The sequence below is a fragment of the Bos javanicus genome, chromosome 14, assembly GCF_032452875.1.
Source record: "Bos javanicus breed banteng chromosome 14, ARS-OSU_banteng_1.0, whole genome shotgun sequence".
Lineage (NCBI taxonomy): Eukaryota > Metazoa > Chordata > Mammalia > Artiodactyla > Bovidae > Bos > Bos javanicus.
In genome coordinates, this window is record NC_083881.1 from 36562985 (window position 1) to 36578109 (window position 15125).

At 38.5% G+C, this 15125-nt stretch overlaps 1 protein-coding gene across 2 annotated transcripts in view; it reads left to right on the plus strand.

Moving 5' to 3' along the window:
* The window catches only part of TERF1 (telomeric repeat binding factor 1), a 43525-nt gene that overhangs the window by 6304 nt on the left and 22096 nt on the right, over nucleotides 1-15125 (plus strand). For both annotated transcript variants that reach the window (XM_061438977.1, XM_061438978.1), the window contains exons 2-4: nucleotides 1135-1230; nucleotides 7829-7950; nucleotides 12347-12433. In XM_061438977.1, coding sequence (XP_061294961.1) covers nucleotides 1135-1230; nucleotides 7829-7950; nucleotides 12347-12433 — 305 coding nt within the window. The remainder of the gene's footprint in view (nucleotides 1-1134; nucleotides 1231-7828; nucleotides 7951-12346; nucleotides 12434-15125) is intronic.

Genomic DNA, 15125 nt, shown 5'->3' on the forward strand with positions numbered 1-15125 from the left:
AGTAGGTGCCTGGTATTTTAGTAATTGCTTAAATATAGTTGTTATTGTTGTTGGCCATTAGATCCTCTGGTGTCTTTCTGTCAGTAGTATTTGATTACAGGTATGGAAAAAACAGATAGCTGGCTTCAACTTGAGTAGATTTTCACTGTTTTGTTTTATGCCTAATAGATACAAAGAGCAATTCTTCTCTAGAATAGATTGGGCTTTTCTTCTGTTTTGCTCCTATACCATACTTACCCTTTATGACATTAAAATTTTAATTAGTCACCTGCCTACATTTTTGTTTAATTTGTGTCTTTTCAGACTAAAACCTTCCTAGGGGGCTGTCTATCGTTCAGTCATGAGTCCCTACCATTGGCCAACAGTAGATATTCTGTAAATATTGAATAAGTTGTGTTTAAATTTTATATAAGTTTTGTTCTCTTTTTGAATCCTGTTGTTTTATGACTATATTTGGTACAGATAATCTCCAGTATAGCGTAAGGCTATGGCATATTAAAATTGAGGAAATCAATGAAAATAAATATTTGTTTCATCTGCTTAGCAGCTGCAGGACTAGTTAATTTAATCTTTGTCTTTCATTGTACATAGTAAACTCACTGAAAACCAGGATTATGGTTTACTCATCATTGTAGGTACTCATTACCTAGCATAACACTGGGTGGGTGTTCACATATTGGGGAGGTTAATATAAATACATGTTTTAGAATAAAGTTTTGTAAACTAAAGAGACTCTCATTCAACTGAAACCTTGAGAGTAATATATTTCCTATTACGTTAGGCATCTTAAGGTAGAAAATAAGTTTCCATCTAATGATTTGCATATTTTACAGTTTGGATCTAAATCTCCCTTTTCATTAGTACAGAGTGGTACCTGTGAAAGTACGTAGTTTTAAAGATTTATTATTCTGTGTATGAAACATCAGTTTTATTTTGAAGGTAAAGTGTTCATTGTTACTCACTTTTGTTCTGATTTCTTAAAAATTGGGAATAAAGCATACAGTTCTAAATTTATGATAATCTTTGGGTGACGTTTGTTAATTTATTGCTCAGCAAACCACACAGAGGTACTGCAGGGCCAAGTTTGGAGTTTTGTTTTAATGTTTTAATAAAATTTACTTTATTCACTTTCAGCTATTATTCATGGACTGTCCAGTCTAACAGCTTATCAACTGAGAACTATATACGTATGTCAATTTTTGACAAGAATTGAAGCTGGAAAAACCCTTGGTAAGTATGTTTTTATCTTATATGGAACATATTTCAGTCTATGTCTGAAGGTGTGATGATGAGAAGAAAGAGATGCTGCTGCTGCTGCTAAGTTGCTTCCGTTGTGTCCGACTCTGTGCGACCCCATAGACGGCAGCCCACCAGGCTTCTCTGTCCCTGGGATTCTCCAGGCAGGAACACTGGAGTGGGTTGCCATTGCCTTCTCCAATGTGTGAAAGTGAAGTCGCCTAGTCGACTCTTAGCGACCCCATAGACTGCAGGCCTACCAGGCTCCTCCATCCATGGGATTTTCCAGGCAAGAGTACTGGCAGTGGGTTTCCATTGCCTTCTCCAGAAAGAGATGGGAGCTATCGGGTTTTTTTTGAGAGTTTTCCCACTTGTATTTGGCCTGTACATCTATATACAAGCATATTTAAAGCTAGTAAAGGAAATATCCCTATCTTTTTGGAGCAACAATTCTCAAATTTTTGCTTACTTCAGAATAATTAGCGAACTTGTTAAGAAACAGAATGATGTAGCTCCTTCCCCATTATGAATTTCTGATTTGGTAGGATGAATTACATTTCCAATAAGTTCCCAGATGATTCTGATGCTGCTGGTAGGAAACCATGCTCCATATACTCTGTTTTAAAGATAACATTCAGTTCATTTCAGTTCAATCACTCAGTCATGTCTGACTCTTTGCAACCCCATGGACAGCAGCAGACCAGGCTTCCCTGTCCATTGCCAACTCCCGGAGCTTGCTCAAACTCATGTCCATTGAGTTGGTGATGCCATCCAACCATCTCATCCTTTGTCTTCCCCTTCTCCTCCTTTTCCTTCAGTCTTTCAACATCAGGGCCTTTTCCAGTGAGTCAGTTCTTCCCAATCAGGTAGCCAAAGTATTGGAGTTTTTCAGCTTCAGCATCAGTCCTTCTAATGAATATTCAGGGTTGATTTCCTTTAGGATGGACTGGTTTAATCTCCTTGTGTCCGAGGGACTCTCAAGAGTCTTCTCCAACACCACAGTTCAAAAGCATCAATTCTTTGGTGCTCAGCTTTCTTTGTAGTCCAACTCACGTCCATACATGACTACTGGAAAAACCATAGCTTTGACTAGACGGACAAGAGGCTCTTTAGTTCTTTGCTCTCTGCCATAAGAGTGTTGTCATCTGCATATCTGAGGTTATTGATATTTCTCCCAGAAATCTTGATTCCAGCTCGTGCTTCATCCAGCCCAGCCTTTCTCATGATGTACTCTGCATATAAGTTAAATAAGCAGAGTGACAATATACAGCCTTGACGTACTCCTTTTCCTATTTGGAACCAATCTGTTGTTCCATGTCCAGTTCTAACTGTTGCTTCTTGACCTGCATACAGTTTTTCAGGAGGCAGGTCAGGCTGTCTGGTATTCCCATCTCTTGCAAAATTTTCCATAGTTGTATCACACAGTCAAAGGCTTTGGTGTAGTCCATAAAGCAGAAGTAGATGTTTTTCTGAGCTCTCTTGCTTTTTTGATGATCCAGCTGGTGTTGGCAATTTGATCTCTGGTTCCTTTGCCTATTCTAAATCCAGCTTGAACATCTGGAAGTTCATGGTTCATGTACTGTTGAAGCCTAGCTTGGAGAATTTTGAGCATCACTTTGCTAGCGAGTGAGATGAGTACAGTTGTGCGATAGTTTGAGCATTCTTTGGCATTGCCTTTCTTTGGGATTGGAATGAAAACTGACCTTTTCCAGTCCTTTGGCCACTGCTGAGTTTTCCAAATTCACTGCCATATGGAGTGCAGCACTTTCACAGCATCATCTTTTAGGATTTGAAATAGCTCAGCTGGAATTCCATCACCTCCACTGCCTTTGTTTGTAGTGATGCTTCCTAAGGCCCACTTGACTTCACATTCCAGGATGTCTGGCTCTAGGTGAGTGATCACACCATTGTAGTTATCTGGGTCATGAAGATCTTCTTTGTATAGTTCTTCTGTGTATTCTTGTCACCTCTTCTTAATATCTTCTGCTTCTGTTAGGTCTGTACTGTTTCTATCTTTAATTGTGCCCATCTTTGCATGAAATGTTCCCTTGGTATCTCTAATTTTTCTTGAAGAGATCTCTAGTCTTTCCCATTCTGTTGTTTTCCTCCATTTCTTTGCATTGATCATGTAGGAAGGCTTTCTTATCTCTCTTTGCTATTCTTTGGAATCCTGCGTTCAAATGGGTATATCTTTCCTTTTCTTCTTTGCCTTTCGCTTCTCTTCTTTTCTCAACTATTTGTAAGGCCTCCTCAGACAACCATTTTGCCTTTTTGCATTTCTTTTTCTTGGGGATGGTTTTGATCACTGCCTCCTCTACAGTTGCATGAACCTCTGTTCTTCAGGCACTCCATTTATCAGATAGAATTCACTTGAATCTATTTGTCACTTCCACTGTATAATCGTAAGGGATTTGATTTAGGTCATACCTGAATGGTCTAGTGGTTTTCCCTACCTTCAATTTAAGTCTGAATTTTGTAATAAGGAGTTGAGTGCATAATCACTCAGTTAGACTATGGTAACTTTTTAGTGTCTCTTACTACTGTCGTTATTGGCAACAAGCATATTTGAAGCCTCTTATTTGATTTTGGACTTCCCTGGTGGCTCAGATGGTAAATCGTCTGTCTACAATGCGGGAAACCTAGGTTCGATCCCTGGGTTGGGAAGATCCCCTGGAGAAGGAAACAGCAATCCAGTCCAGGACTATTGCCTGGAAAATCCCATGGACAGAGGAGCCTGGTAGGCTACAGCCCATGGAGTTGCAAAGAGTTGGACACGACTGAGCATTTGATTTTGACTTCAGCATTTTAATAAGGTAATATGATTTAAGCTATAATATCTCTTTCCTTTGTCTTCATAGATTATTTTGGACTGTAATGACCAAGCCTGGTTCGATTTATCACTAATGGCTAATATTTACAGCATGGTCATTTAAAGGACCTTCTGATGCAGATAATTGCATATTTATATTGGGGTTTGCAATTTACAAAAGGCTTTCCCAACAGTCTGTAGTGGTAGACAGTATTACATGAAGCTGTTTACTTATGAACATGTTGTGTTACAGGAGATCCCAGCCTGTTAGTACCACTTTCAGGACTCTCACTAATCCAGTTCTGGCTTGTGTAGCGTCAGAATGACTGTGCTGTAAATATTAGCCATTACTGATAAACTGAGCCAGGCTTGGCCATTATAATCTAAAATAAACTATGAGGACAAGAGAAAGAGATATTATAGTTTAAATCATATTCCCTTATTGAATAAGTGCTGAAATCAAGCTCAACAAGAGGTTACAAATATGATAGTTGCTAGTAATGTGTGGCAGTAGTAAGAGTCACCACACAGTTACCATAGTCTAAACGACTAATGTCTTTAAGATATCAAAAAAGGGTCAAAAAATTTCCTATTTTGTGTGTGACTCCATGGTTTAATCTTGAAGTTCCCCAGAGCACGTCTTAGATATAATAGGCCGGGGTTAGTGAACAAGAATCAGTATATTTCAAATAAGTCAGGCAGCATTTAAAATTTCATTTTAATTTATATTGGATTTTCAGCTATATATAACCCTTTTGCTTATTTTTTTAGTGGTTGTTGTATAGCAGCACTGCCTAATAGAAATATAAAGTAGGCCATGTGCATGCAAGTTAAGTCGACTCAGTCATGTCTGACTCTTTGCAACCCTATGAACTGTAGCCCGCCAGGTTCCTCTGTCCATGGGATTATCCAGGCAAGAATACTAGAGTGGGTTGCCATGCCCTTCTCCAAGGGTTCTTTCCCACCTTGGGGTCAAACCGGAGTCTCTTACATCTCCTGCATTGGCAGGTTGGTTCTTTTACCACTAGTGCCACCTGGGAAGCCCAAAGTATGCCTCATATATAATCAAAACTTTTCTAATAGCTATATTAAGTAAAGTAGAAATAAGTAGAATTTTAACAATGTCTTATTTAACCCAGTATTTCTAAAATATACGTCAACGTATGATTGATATAAAACGAGATATTTTACCACCTTTATTTTATTTAATTTTTTTGCAGTACGTCTTTGAAGTCTGGTTTGTATTTCATAGTCAAAGTACATCTCAATTTGGATTAACAATGCTTTAACTGTCCAGTAATTACATATAGCTAATGGCTGCCTTCGGAGAAGGCGATGGCACCCTACTCCAGTACTCTTGCCTGGAAAATCCCATGGATGGAGGAGTCTGGTAGGCTGCAGTCCATGGGGTCGCTAAGAGTCGGACACAATTGAGTGACTTCACTTTCACTCTTCACTTTCATGCATTGGAGAAGGAAATGGCAACCCACTCCAGTGTTCTTGCCTGGAGAATCCCAGGGACGGGGGAGCCTGGTGGGCTGCCGTCTATGGGATCTCCCAGAGTCGGGCATGACTGAAGTGGCTTAGCAGCAGCAGCAGCAGCAGTGGCTGCCTTATTAACTTTATAGTCACCTGCTCCACCTGGTTTTAAAATATGGCAAATGTCTTAAAGGGGAAACTTTTGTTTATGGCAGGCTCCACCCTCTCATGGGACTTTATCTTAAGATCTGTGCAACTGAAAGTTTTCCGTACTTTTCCACCCCAGCTTCCTGCACTGCCCCAGAACTCAGCAAAAGCTTTGTGGGGAAATGCTAGCCATGTGTTTTCAGTTCTTCTACTTTTCCAGTCCACCGTGCTAGCCCCAAGGAAACCACCAGAAGCTCTTCTTTCTCTTACCCCAGTAAAGCCTCCCTGCCTGGAGCACACTGGATCTTCAGCCTTTTCAGCAAAGTAGCCCAGGGAGGAAAAGAGCTGTGAATCATCTGCTCACCTGAGAAGGAATCTCTTTCTAGGATGTATTCCACCTAGTTCTCAGAGCTTGCACAGCTGTCTCCTGTCTTCAACAACATGATTTTGCAGTTTGTCCCCATTTTTTTTTTCTGGTGATGGTGAGAGTGTTGCCCTGGTGCATTCACTTTCATGCATCCTACCTGAAAGTGAAAGTCTACACTGTAAAGTTTTTTTATCATTTTTCTTTTTGATTTATTGATTTCTAATTGAGGCCTAATTGCTTTACAATGTTGTGTTGGTTTTTGCCACGCAACAACGTGAATCAGCCATAGTCTCCTCCCTCTTGGACCTCCCCTCCCACCTCCCACCCTATCCCACCCCTCTAGGTTGTCACAAAGCACCAGACTGAGCTCTCTGCACTATATAGCAACTTCCCATTATCTTATCTGTTTTATACATGGCACTGTGTATATTTCAGTGCTGCTCTCAGTTTGTCCCACCCTCTCCTTCCCCTGCTGTGTCCATATCTCTATATCTGAGTCTCTGTTCCTGCCCTTCAGTACCGTTGTTGTAGATTGTATATATATGTGTTAATATACAATACTTGTTTTTCTACACTGTAAAGTCTTTTAAGTTAAGATCTAACATACATACAGTTTTTCTGTATGTCACATTTATAAGAAGGAAGGTAGATTAGCAAGAAGGGTTGGATAATGTCAATCAAGAAAGACTTCTTAGGAAAGATGAGTATTGAAATGAGCCGTAATATATACTGAGTGAATAGATTAGTGCACACGTGGTGAAGGTTCAGAATTTCGAAATGAGAAGTTTGTGTGTAATTTGTTAAGTTATCAGCCACAGTGAGTGTTTCATGAGGATAACCTGATCAAAATTCTGTTTTAAGAAAGTTTAACAGCAGTACAAATATTATCTCATTAAATATTCACATAGTATTTACAATTGTGGCATTTTATAGGTGAGAAAACTGAGACTTAGAGAGGTGAAATAGCTTTTCAGCACCCCAAAGATGATAAATGATAGAGTCTGGAATAAACTCTGAAGTTTTTAAAACCACTGTATAATATATTGCAACAGATACGGTGATGAGAAACAGGAGTAAAACAATGACTCCTTAGATTTTTAAGCCTTGATAACTGGAAGAATGTTGGTAGAGAGATAACCTGAATGCCTGTTTCAAATATCCACAAAATATATAATAAGGATTTCAATTAGTATATGCTAAGATCAGATTTCTATTTGAGGTTTGTTACACTGCAGTTAGACTTATAAACCATTTAAGAATTCTGTTACTGTGATACCTTATGTAAAGGTACCTTATGTTTTTTTCAGCTCTTAAAATCGATGCATATGTATACATACTGGCTGCTCTGGGTCTTTGTTGTGGTGCACAGGCTTCTCTTGTTGCGGTGTGTGGGCTTTCTCTAGTTTCAGTGCGGGCCCAATACTTGTGGTGTGTGGGCTTAGCTGCCCCACAACACACGGGATCCCAGGTGCTAAACCAGGGGTCAAACCTGAGTCCCCTGCATTGGAAGGCAGATTCCCAACTACTGAACCACCAAGAACTAGTCCTTAAATATTTTAGCAGAGAAAAGCTTCAAATGTTTTATGAACTTGTCTGGCATTTTCTATTTTAAGTTGATTGTAATGAGGAAATTAATTTGAAAAATCTTTCCTAAACAAGCATATATAAGAGCAGTGCCTGGCAAATAGAATACAATCAGTCAATATTTAAAGAAAGTAATTTATAAAAAATTAACAAAGTTAAGTTCTTCATAGTTTTCTAAGGTACTTGTTTTTATTTTGGTTTAAAAGATGCACAGTTTGAAAGTGATGAACGAATTACACCCTTGGAATCAGCCCTGATGATTTGGGCTTCAATTGAAAAGGAGCATGACAAGCTTCATGAAGAAATAGAGAATTTAATTAAAATTCAGGTATGAGTATTCTTTATGTTTATAATTATTATTTTCCTAGAAAATAAAAGCATGACATTTAAAGAAACTAAGAGCTACTGTTGGACAATGAACCTTTAGTAAAATTCAATATAATTATTCTCTTTAGAAATTTGACATGAGCTCTAAGAACTGGAGTTAATGTTTGTTACCTAAGTGCATATTGCCCCCACTTTGGAAAACAGGGGCTTTCCAGGTGACGTGAGTGGTAAAGAATCCACCTGCCAGTGCAGGAGATGCAAGAGACATGGGTTTGATCCCTGGGTTGGAAAGATCCCCTGGAGTAGGAAATGGTATCCCATTCCAGTGTTCTTACCTGGAAAATTCCATGGTCAGAGGAGGCTGGCAGGCTACAGTCCATCAGATCTATTTAAAGATCACTAAACCTAAAAAACAGTGGTTTGTGCTCTCCCACTCAAGGTTATCAAATGATAGAAAATGAAATGGATTTTTGTGATTAAGAGAATGTAAAATTAAAAAGAGAGAATGTAAAATGTTAACTATATAGATACAGAGAATTTTACAAGTGGCCTTTTGAAGAGTGAGAAACTAAAGAAAGTCATCCAAAGACAGAAGGGAAAATATGTTTTGCTTACAGGCAAAGCACGTTCTCAAGATTTTCACAGTTAAACTAAAATCCAGGTGGTGTCCCACGTTCTCAAGAATTAATCATTGATCGTGTGGTGACTGTCAAGTAGAATTAAGCCTGAAGAAAATGGGCAAAAACATGACTGCTGCTTTTAAGAATTTCAACTCAGGCCAAAGGGATCTATCATTATCCCAAACTTTGGGAGGTCTAGGGGAAGCAGCCTTTGTTAAATATACTAGTATAAAGTTGAGCAGGTTACCATGAAATACATAGCAACAATGTAATAATATATTGCTTACTATTTGAAGATATTGTTCTAAGTACTTTGATCAGTCAGTCACTTCAGTCGCTTTTTTTGACCCCATGGACTGCAGCCCACAGGCTTCCCTGTCCGTCACCAGCTCCCGGAGCGTGCTCAAACTCATGTCCGAGTCAGTGATGCCATCCAACCATCTCATCCTATGTCGTCCCTTTCCCCTCCTGCAGTCACCTTCTCCTCCTGCCATCAGTCTTTCCCAGTGTCAGGGTCTTTTCACATGAGTTAGTTCTTTGCATCAGGTGGCCAAAGTATTGGAGTTTCAGCTTTAGCGTCAGTCCTTCCAATGAATATTCAAGGCTGATTTCCTTTTGGATAGACTGGTTTGATCTCCTTGCAGTCTAAGAGACTCTCAAGAGTCTCCAACACCACAATTAAAAAGCATCAATTCTTAGGCACTCAGCTGTCTTTATAAGTACTTTCATATGTAACTCTTTAATTTTCACAACTACCCTATGAAATAGATACTATAATTTTCCCCATTTTAAGAAACCAAGACCCAAGAGGTTTGCCCAAATTTACAAGCCTATCCAGATGGTAGTGGTGGTCCTATAACCACATATGGTATCAAAAAGGCCGGTTTATACACTGCTATATTTAAAATGGATAACCACCAAGGTGCTGCTGTATAACAGATGGAACTCTGCTCAATGTTATGTGGCAGCCTGGATGGGAGGGGTGTTGGGGAAGAATGAATACATGTAAGTCTAGCTGAGTCCCTTTTCTGTTCACCTGAAACTATCACAACATTGTTTGTTAATCGGCTATCAGTTCAGTTCTGTTGCTCCAGTCGTGTCCGACTGCGACCCCATGAACTGCAGCATGCCAGACTTCCCTGTCCATCACCAACTCCCGGAGCTTGCTTAAACTCATGTCCATCGAGTCGGTGATGCCATCCAACCATCTCATCCTCTTTTGTCCCCTTCTCCTCCTTCCTTCAATCGTTCCGAGCATCAGGGTGTTTTCAGATGAGTTCTTCACATCAGATGGCCAAAGTACTGGAGCTTCAGCTTGAGCATCAGTCCTTCCAATGAATATTCAGGATTGATTTCCTTTAGGATGTACTGGTTTGATCTTGTGGCCAAGGGACTCTCAAGAGTCTTCTCCAACACCACAGTTCAAAAGCATCAGTTCTTCGGCCTCAGCTTCCTTGATGGTCCACCTCTCACATCTATACATAATGACTGGAAAAACAATAGCTTTGACTAGACAGATCTTTGTTGGCAAAGTAACATCTCTGCTTTTTAATATTCTGTCTAGGTTGGTCATAGCTTTTCTTCCAAGGAGCAAGCATCTTTTAATTTCATGGCTGCAATCACCATCTACAGTGATTTTGGAGCCCAAGAAAATAAAGTCTGTTGCTGTTTCCGTTGTTTCCCCATCTGTTTGCCTTGAAGTGATGGGACCAGATGCCATGGTTTTAGTTTTTTGAATGTTGAGTTTTAAGCCAGCTTTTTCACTTTCCTCTTTCACTTTCATCACTTTCAACTAAAGAGGCTCTTTAGTTCCTCTTTGCTTTCTGCCATAAGGGTGGTGTTGTCTGCATCTGAGGTATTGATATTTTTCCCAGCAACCTTGATTCCAGCTTGTGCTTCATCCAACCCAACATTTCTCATGATGTACTCTGCATATAAGTTAAATAAGCAGGGTGACAATATATACCCTTGTCATACCCCTTTCCCAATTTGGAACCAGTCCTTTGTTCCATGTCCAGATCTAACTGTTGCTTCTTGACCTGCATACAGATTTCTCAGGAGGCAGGTCAGGTGGTCTGGTATTCCCATCTCTTGAATAATTTTCCAGTTTGTTGTGATCCACACAGTCAAAGGCTTTCTCAGAAGTAGTCAATATAACAGGAGTAGACATTTTTCTGGAATTCTATTGCTTTTTCTATGATCTAGCCAATATTGGCAATTTGATCTCTGGTTCCTCTGCCTTTTCTGAATCCAGCTTGAATATCTGGAAGTTCACGGTTCATGTACTGTTGAAGCCTAAGTTGGAAAATTTTGAGCGTTATTTTGCTAGTGTGTGAGATGAATGCAAATTGTGTGATAGTTTGAGCATTCTTTGGCATTGCCTTTCTTTGAGATTGGAATGAAAACTGACCTTTTCCAGTCTTTTGGCCACTGCTGAGTTTTCCAAATTGACTGCCATATGGAGTGCAGCACTTTCACAGCATCATCTTTTAGGATTTGAAATAGCTCAGCTGGAATTCCATCACCTCCACTGCCTTTGTTTGTAGTGATGCTTCCTAAGGCCCACTTGACTTCACATTCCAGGATGTCTGGCTCTAGGTAAGTGGTCACACCATCATGGTTATCTGGGCCATGAAGATCTTTTTCGTATAGTCCTTCTGAGTTTCCTTTCTACATCTTCTTAATATCTTCTGCTTCTGTTAGGTCCGTACTGTTTCTGTCCTTTATTGAGCCCATCTTTGCATGAAATGTTCCCTTGGTATCTCTGATTTTCTTGAAGAGATCTCTAGTCTTTCCCATTTTGTTGTTTTCCTCTATTTCTTTGCATTGATCACGTAGGAAGGCTTTCTTATCTCTCTTTGCTGTTCTTTGGAACCCTGTGTTCAAATGGGTATATCTTTCCTTTTCTTCTTTGCCTTTGCTTCTCTTTTCTCAGCTATTTGTAAGGCCTCCTCAGACAACCATTTTGCCTTTTTGCATTTCTTTTTCTTGGGGATGGTTTTGATCACTGCCTCCTCTACAGTTGCATGAACCTCTGTTCATAGTTCTTCAGGCACTCCATTTATCAGATATAATCCACTTAAATCTATTTGTCACTTTCACTGTATAATCATAAGGGATTTGATTTAGGTCATACCTGAATGGTCTATACCTGAATGGTCTAGTGGTTTTCCCTACCTTCTTCAATTTAAGTCTGAATTTTGCAATAATGAGTTCATGATCTGAGCCACAGTCAGCTCTTGGTCTTGTTTTTGCTGACTTTACCTGAATACGAAATAGTTTTGTTTTCTTTTTTTTAATCAATTGGGGGAAATAAAAAAGGCCTGTTTATAAAATGCTTACTCAAAAGCATCTGGCTTCCTGCATTTCTATTAGTGATTTTCCTAGGCTCCTAAATGGCAAATTTTATATACCTATATATATATCTCTCTCCTAATCATCTCAAATACCATCCATCTGCCTCCTGTCTTATTTCCCTTTTGTTTAAAATTATTATTTTGGTGAGTCCTCAATATATATAATGTAGCTCTGAATTTATTAATTAAATAGAAGAGGCTAGTCAAAAATTTTCATGTCTTTTTGGACCACAGTTATTTCATCTTTGAAAAGCTATTATATATCATTTATCAAATCAGAATTGTTAATCTGTGTAAGAATATTTTAGATGAAGTAGTTTAAACCTTACCTGAGTTATTTTAATATTAAACAGCAATTAGATATTTTAAAAAGCAATCCAAGATATGTATTTGTCTGATTTGTCTGTATTCTGATTTTTAGGCTATAGCCGTTTGCATGGAAAATGGCAATTTTAAGGAAGCAGAAGAAGTCTTTGAAAGAGTATTTGGTGACCCAAATTCTTACACGGTAATTATTTACATTAGGATTTTAGAGCTGTTTATTTGGAATAAGAAAAATTGAAAAAACATTGGGAGGGAAAAGAAATGCTTTCTCTTTTAAACAGTATAGTTTAAAAGAAAAGTCTAGTTCAATAGAAAAGTAATGCCAGTGATGGATGTGATTTTTAAATTTTCTAGTGGCCACATTAAAAAAGTAAGAAGAAACAAGTAAAGCTAATTTTTTTTAGCAATCCATGTGAAAACGCATTGGTGAGATATTTTGCACTCCCTTTTTTGGACAGTCAGCCCTCTGTATCCTGGTTTCCATATCTAGGGATTCAACCAACTGCAGATGGAAAATATTTGGGGGGAAAATTCCAAAATGTTTCAAAAAGAAAAACTTGAGTTTGCCACACTCTGGTAACTATTTACCTAGCATTTACATTGGGTTAGGTGTTATAGGTTATCTAGATATTTTTAAAGTTTACCGAAGGATGTGTGTAGGATATATGCAAATACTGCACCATTTTATATAGAAGACTTGAGCATCCTTAGATTTTGGTATCAGAGGGGAGTTCTGGGGCCAATTCCCTACCAATACTGAGCAACAGCTGTACGAAGTCTTTGAAATCTGAGGTGTTTTTAGACTTTTTAGAGGTGTAATTAGACTTTTACACTTAAGTCTAAATTCAGGGCTCACACATTTCAAGGACTGCATGACTAGTGGCTGCCATATTGAGCAGCACAGGTGTGGAAGAATGCATTATAACTTGCCTGTTTTTCTAATGGTTTCTTAGGTGATCACTAGTCTTTCTGTGTATGTGTAATATCAAGGTCAATAGAAGTTAATTTTTAAGTATTAAAAACAAAGTGGTGTGGGAGTCAATTAAGTTTATCAAAGAAGTAAGCATAGTTTTATACAGTTTTTAGTAAACTTTTAATTGAACAGTGGCATACCTTTAGTAGAATACTTATAGCATAAGTAGATGTATTTTCACAAAAGGAGCACACTTTGTGTGATGACCTCTTAGATCAAGAAATAGAACATCACCAGCACACTCTAGTCACTGTCCTTCCCACCTTCTCAAGGGTAACCACTCTCCTAACATGTAACATCCAAGATTAGCTTTACTTATTTCTCAACTTTATATAATATAATCATATAGCAGGTTTCTGTTTGTCAGAAAGATCCACAGCATTGCTTATAACAATTGTTTGTTTATTCTCATTGCTCCATTGTAGAAATATACTACAGTTTATCCATTGTATTGTTGATGGACATTTGAGTTATTTCCAGGTTTTGGCTGTTAGATTCCTTTACATGTCTTTTGTACAACAACTATATGTGTTTCTATTGGATAATACCTAGGAATAGATTTGTTAGGTTATAAATATATGCACATATTCAGTTTTAGTAGATACGGTGAAACAGTCTTCCAAAGTAGCAATATCAGTTCTTTCAGCAGTGTGAAAGAGTTCCAGTTGCTTCACAGACAATGTCTGTGGTTTTCATTGTAGTCACTCTGGCAAGTATTTAGTCATTCTGGCAGTGAGATAGTGCTACCTTATTGGGTTTTAATTTCTGTTTCTTTGATGATTAATGAAGCTGAGTACCTTTTCACATACTGGTATGGGGGAGAGGGGAATCACTTTAATTCATCGAGAAACAGAGCTTTTAGTAAGGCTCATTCTATCTCTAATTTGCCCTTGTTCCTAGGATGTACTCCTCCAGAGATTTCAGCTGAAAACCTGATGTTAATTGGGTTCCTTGCCCTAATTTTTTTGCCTTAGCACTGTGAGGTGACTAAAAACTCACCTAAGTCAGTTTAGGTGACTAAAAACCTAGGTTTAGGTGACTAAAAACTTAGCACTGTGAGGTGACTATCCACTCTGCTTGTACTTCACAGAAGAGGAAATTTTATGGCCAGTAAACATAAAGAGAAAATGCTGACCTCACTAATACTTGTTATCAGAGCAGTACCAAGTAATATGGGCTGCCTAGTGGCTTAGCAGTAAAGAATACACCTGAAATGCAGGAGCCGCAGGAGACACAGTTCTGTCCCTGGGTCGGGAAAATCCGCTGGAGCAGGGCATGGCAACCCACTACAATGTTCTTGCCTGGAGAATCCCATGGACAGAGGAGCCTGGTGGGCTACAGTCCACAGAGTTGCAAACAGTCAGATACAGCTGTAGCAACTTAAAACACGCACCACGCACGCACCAAGTAATATTTTGAAATAATATTTTCTACACCTCAGAGTGGCAATGATTAAAATGTCTTAGAACACCAACAGTTGGCTCAAAATGTGGAGAAATTATAGTACTGCTATACCTTCCTCTCAGGACTATAAATTGGTACTTCAGCTTCAGTGAGTATTTTAGCAAAATCAATAAGCATGCATTCTAGCAATTCCACTTCTAGATAAATACCCTAGAGTAACTGTTCTTACTTTCACTATATGCTTTTAAAGTCATGAAGCTTTACTTAAAAAATAAAAACCAAAAAAAAATTCAGGCCCAACTGTGAAAATTGCTCTGAGATAGAGCTTGAGAAGTAATTTTTTTTTAAGCTTTATAGCTTAATTATGCAATCAGCATTGAAAGAACTAAGAAAAAATTGTACTGTTCACAAGAAGACATGTATAAAAATGTTTAATCGAATTGTGGATTATAGAAAATAGCCTAAATACTTACACAGGCTGGAAGGAAAGATGAATAGA